Source organism: Octodon degus, unplaced genomic scaffold, assembly GCF_000260255.1.
Source record: "Octodon degus isolate 3935 unplaced genomic scaffold, OctDeg1.0 scaffold00136, whole genome shotgun sequence".
Lineage (NCBI taxonomy): Eukaryota > Metazoa > Chordata > Mammalia > Rodentia > Octodontidae > Octodon > Octodon degus.
In genome coordinates this window covers 929,415-933,462 of record NW_004524712.1, presented here as the reverse complement: position 1 = coordinate 933,462, position 4,048 = coordinate 929,415, and the positions used below count along the sequence as shown (strand labels likewise).

Genomic DNA, 4,048 nt, shown 5'->3' with positions numbered 1-4,048 from the left:
GCTTATTCTACTGAGCTATCTCGCTGGCCCCAAATTTTATTTTGTAATTTTTTTTTTCTTTTGTGGTACTAGGAATCCAACTCAGGATCTGTGCTTGCTCCACTGAGCTGTCTCCCCAGCCCCCTTAATTAAATTTAAATAACCACATGTAACTAGTGGCTATTAGGTTGGCCAGAACAACTTTGGTGAAATGATGTTGAAACTTTTTTTTGCTGTGTACTCCCAAGAGTGTTGAGATCCGTGCATCCATATATATATGACAGAACATGACAGGAATCCCTAAGGTTTTAAGCTGCCCTGATCACCAGTACAGGAGATATGTCTGTCCCTGTTAAGATACTTTAAAGCTCTGAAGAACTTCCAGCTTCTTTGGATCTTTTGAATATCTTTCTTGGCTCATCCAGTGGGACTTGGCCCTTGAATTCTGTTGCTCTTAGAAAGCCCAGGTTGGGGCTATAGCTCAGTGGGGGACAAAGGTCTGCTTGGCAAGCACAAGATCCTGAGCAAGATTCTTAGTTAAACACCCCCCCCCCATCCCCCATAGCCCAGAACCGGGAAGGTTAAAAGGGAAAGGGAGGAGCTCAGCTCTTGGCTAAAGTCCAAGTGTCCTGGTGGTGGAGGGTAATATGGATATCTTGCCCCTTTCATTAGATTCAACTGGTAGATGCATCACATGCTAAAAATAGGATCTGAAATAAAGACTTGTTTTTTAATTATTCAACAAATATTTTTGCCTCCTTTGAAAAGCTCCAGAAATATAGCCATAAGCCATTGACCTCCTTGCAGTGAAGGAGTCAATTGAAAGGACTGGTTACACATCGTGGACAAGGCTGTGTGTCTTGGTGTGAAGCTGGAAGCTGTGGTGCTTCAGAGCGCGTGTCATCCTGGGTTTTCAGGAGGCGGATTGGCAGGAGGGTAGGTGAGCAGCTGTTGTAGAGCTTGGAGTCAGCGGAACCCTCAGTGGTGCAAACTCCCAGACCCCGACCAGACGCACCCAAATAGTGAAATTGTTTCAAAAATTTTTAGTGATCAGTTTTTTTAAAAGTCGTGCTTTTTAAAAGTGGCACGTGACTCCAATCCAGCACTAAGGAGACTGAAGAGGAAGGATCACTGCAAGTCCAAGGTTGGGTTGGGCTATGCAGAGTTCAAGGCCAGCCTGAACTGTATATCTGTCTTAAATGAAAAAATCATGTCGTTTCACTAACCAACACTTTACTATAATGCATCACAAATGTTGAGTTAAGAGCTATAAATGATAGTTTGGTGGTTTCATATTCATATAAAAAGGTGGGTAAAAAAAATATATGGGGCCAGGGATATAGTTGAGTGACCGAAGTACCTGCCTGGCAAGCACAAGGACCTGAGTTTAATTCCTGGTACCAAAAAAATAAAGGTTTAAGAGGAGAATATGTGGCTATAACAATTCTAGGTAATGTTTGCTAACATTTTTTTAATAGTGTCGAGCTGCAGTTATGCAAATAACCAATATATTTTTCATTCTTTAATTTATATACTAGAAAGAAGGAACAAAACTGCATCTTTGTAAGACTGCAACCCACAAAAGGTATGTTTACCCTGGAACCTATATTTTAATAGTATAATGTATGTAAAACAAATCACCAGGCCTGATGGCACACACCTATGTTCCCAGCACAGACTGGGGGACTGAAAGTTCAAGACAAATTTTGGGCAATTTAATGACTTAACTAGACCCTGTCCCAAAATAAAGGACTGGGGATCTAGCCCAGTGCAAAGGAACACCACAAGTTTAATCCCAGTACTGAAAAATGACAACATTACTGGGTGCCATATACTGTTCTAAGTGCTTTATAAATACTACTTAACCACACTATGGCATTATAGCTAAGTATGTGCAGTATGCTGTACTATTTGAACACAGGCAGCCTCTTTAGTAACAGTCTGTGATACTTGAAAGCACCTGTCCTCGTGCCTGCTCCTGGTAGGCCATCTTCCCTCCCCCAGCACTACCACCCCCTTCCATCCCAGGCCTGTAGCACCACTCTCTGCCCCCCACTTCTCCAGCCAAAGATTCAGTGTTTTCAGAAACTCCTCACCTAAAATTGGTGTAAAGACAACCTGAAACAATGGGGCAGCCACTCCCACTGGTACTGAGCCCCCGGGGCACGTCCAGGAGACCACAGGATGGAGTTGCTGGAGGAACTGGGGAAGGGAAAACAGGTTAAAACCCAGGAGACCCACAGACACCCCCTGTGTCACTGGATGTCCTGCCCCACACTTGCTCCTTGGGAGAGAGTCAGGACACCTTGTTATTCCATGAAGTCCTGTGTTCACAGCTCAGCCTATCTCCTCCAGAACTAGCTTTCTTGATGTGACCCTCAGTGTTCACCCCTTTCCCCAGCTATTCCTCACTGTGCTAAGGTCTTTACACCATGTTCCCATATGCATTGTCACTTCGTTTCAGAAGATGGTCACAACTCACTAGAAATGATTTCTTAACTCTCTAATGGATCATAAACTACAGTTCAGAAGAGAACTAGAAGATATTGAAGTGAGAGCAAGATGTTTTCAATCATTGTGGTATTTTAGACTTAGTATAACAAAACTCCAGAAACATCATTAATTTGTAATGGTTCATGTCCCAGGTACTCCTCTGAAATCCTTTATTATTTGTTGTCCTGAATAGCTAGAGCATAGGGTTTTAGAGTAAAAGGCAAAGAAAGTAGGCTATAAGAAGGAATGAGACTGGAGGCATAAACAGGAGGTCAGGGTAGAGTTAAGGATTTTGCAATTTGCCATAGTCATCAAGGGATTTTAAACCAGGAACAATAAGGTTAAGCTTAAATTTTAGAGTAGTCAGTGGCTATAATATGCAGAATGAAAAGGTAAAAGTTAGAAGCACAAAGATAAGAGGTTTCTTGGAATAGGCTGGATGAAAAAGTGCAAGCAGTAGCTATGAAACTGCAAAGAAGAGAACGTTTCAAAATTGGGGCTATCTAGAAAGAATCTGGACATTGTCTTTTTTTTTTTTTTCTTTTTCTTTTTCTTTTTTTTGGCGGAACCAGGGATTGAACTCAGGCCCTTGTGCTTGCCAGGGAAGCACTTATTCTAGTGAGCCATCTCCCTGGCCCTGGACATTTTCATTTACAGCATTTGTTAGATTTTTTTTTTAACAAAATAGTTTTATTTGCATATGAAAGATTGAGATGAAGCCCTCACCAGGTGAGCGGCAGATGCACAGAGCTGTGATGGTGCCACTGCACATGCCTGCTTGTTACATCTCATGATGTACCTTGCCATCTACTTTACCAACTAACACAGGACTCCTTGCTGTAATCAATTCAGACTTTCACAGTGTTTTTCCTTGTTTGTTTGCTTATTTTTAATATATTTGGTAAAGGGTCTCACTGTGCAGCCTGGACTTGTAGTGACCCAGTTTTCAGCCTCCCCAGCACTGGAATTACAGGTGTGCACCACTACGCCCAGTCGGCGCAGCATGTTCCCTCTGATTGCCTAGGCAGGCGCTTAGTCCGCTGAGCTGTCTTGCGGGCCCTAATCTGTTTTCAGTGTTCATTTCTTATAGCCAAATGAAGTATAAGTAGAGCTCTGTATAGATCTGTGTTGATGCTGCATGGTTTTTAGGGACACTTAGGCTTCTTCGTCTTCAGAAGTGAATGTGCTAGCGTTGCTTTTCCTTCGTAACCTTATCAGAAGGTCGGGGAGATAGCTCAGCTGCCCTACCTGGCAGTTGTAAGGTCTGAGTTTGATACCCAGTACAAAAAACAAAAACCCCATACACTTTGTTCGAGGTTAATGGCTAAAATTCAGATCTAAAAGTTCAAATGTTAATTATCATAGTTGCCCTGAAGTGTGCTTTTTTTTAAAAAAAAATGTTTATTTATTTATTTATTTTGTGTGTGTGGCCAGCTGAGCCCACCAGGGGGCTGGGCTGGCTGGCATGTGGTGCTGGGGGATTGAACCGCGGTCTCTGTCGTTTGCTAAGCTTGTTCTTTTTTTTTTTTTTTTAATTTTATTTATTTGTGTGTGTGTGTGTGTGTGTGTGTGTGTG

General features: G+C 42.3%; 1 protein-coding gene across 12 annotated transcripts in view; it reads left to right on the top strand.

The window, feature by feature from the left end:
• Nucleotides 1-4,048, top strand: part of Msantd2 (Myb/SANT DNA binding domain containing 2) — a 49,755-nt gene that overhangs the window by 12,080 nt on the left and 33,627 nt on the right. For 5 of the 12 annotated variants that reach the window (XR_002818116.1, XR_002818115.1, XM_023701513.1 and 2 more), the window contains one exon: nucleotides 1,518-1,564. The exons of the other annotated variants lie outside the window; for them this stretch is intronic. Coding sequence is in view for 3 of the 5 variants with exons in the window: in XM_023701508.1 (XP_023557276.1) it covers nucleotides 1,518-1,564 (47 nt within the window). In the remaining 2 variants the exon portion in view is untranslated. The remainder of the gene's footprint in view (nucleotides 1-1,517; nucleotides 1,565-4,048) is intronic. 12 annotated transcript variants of the gene reach the window in all.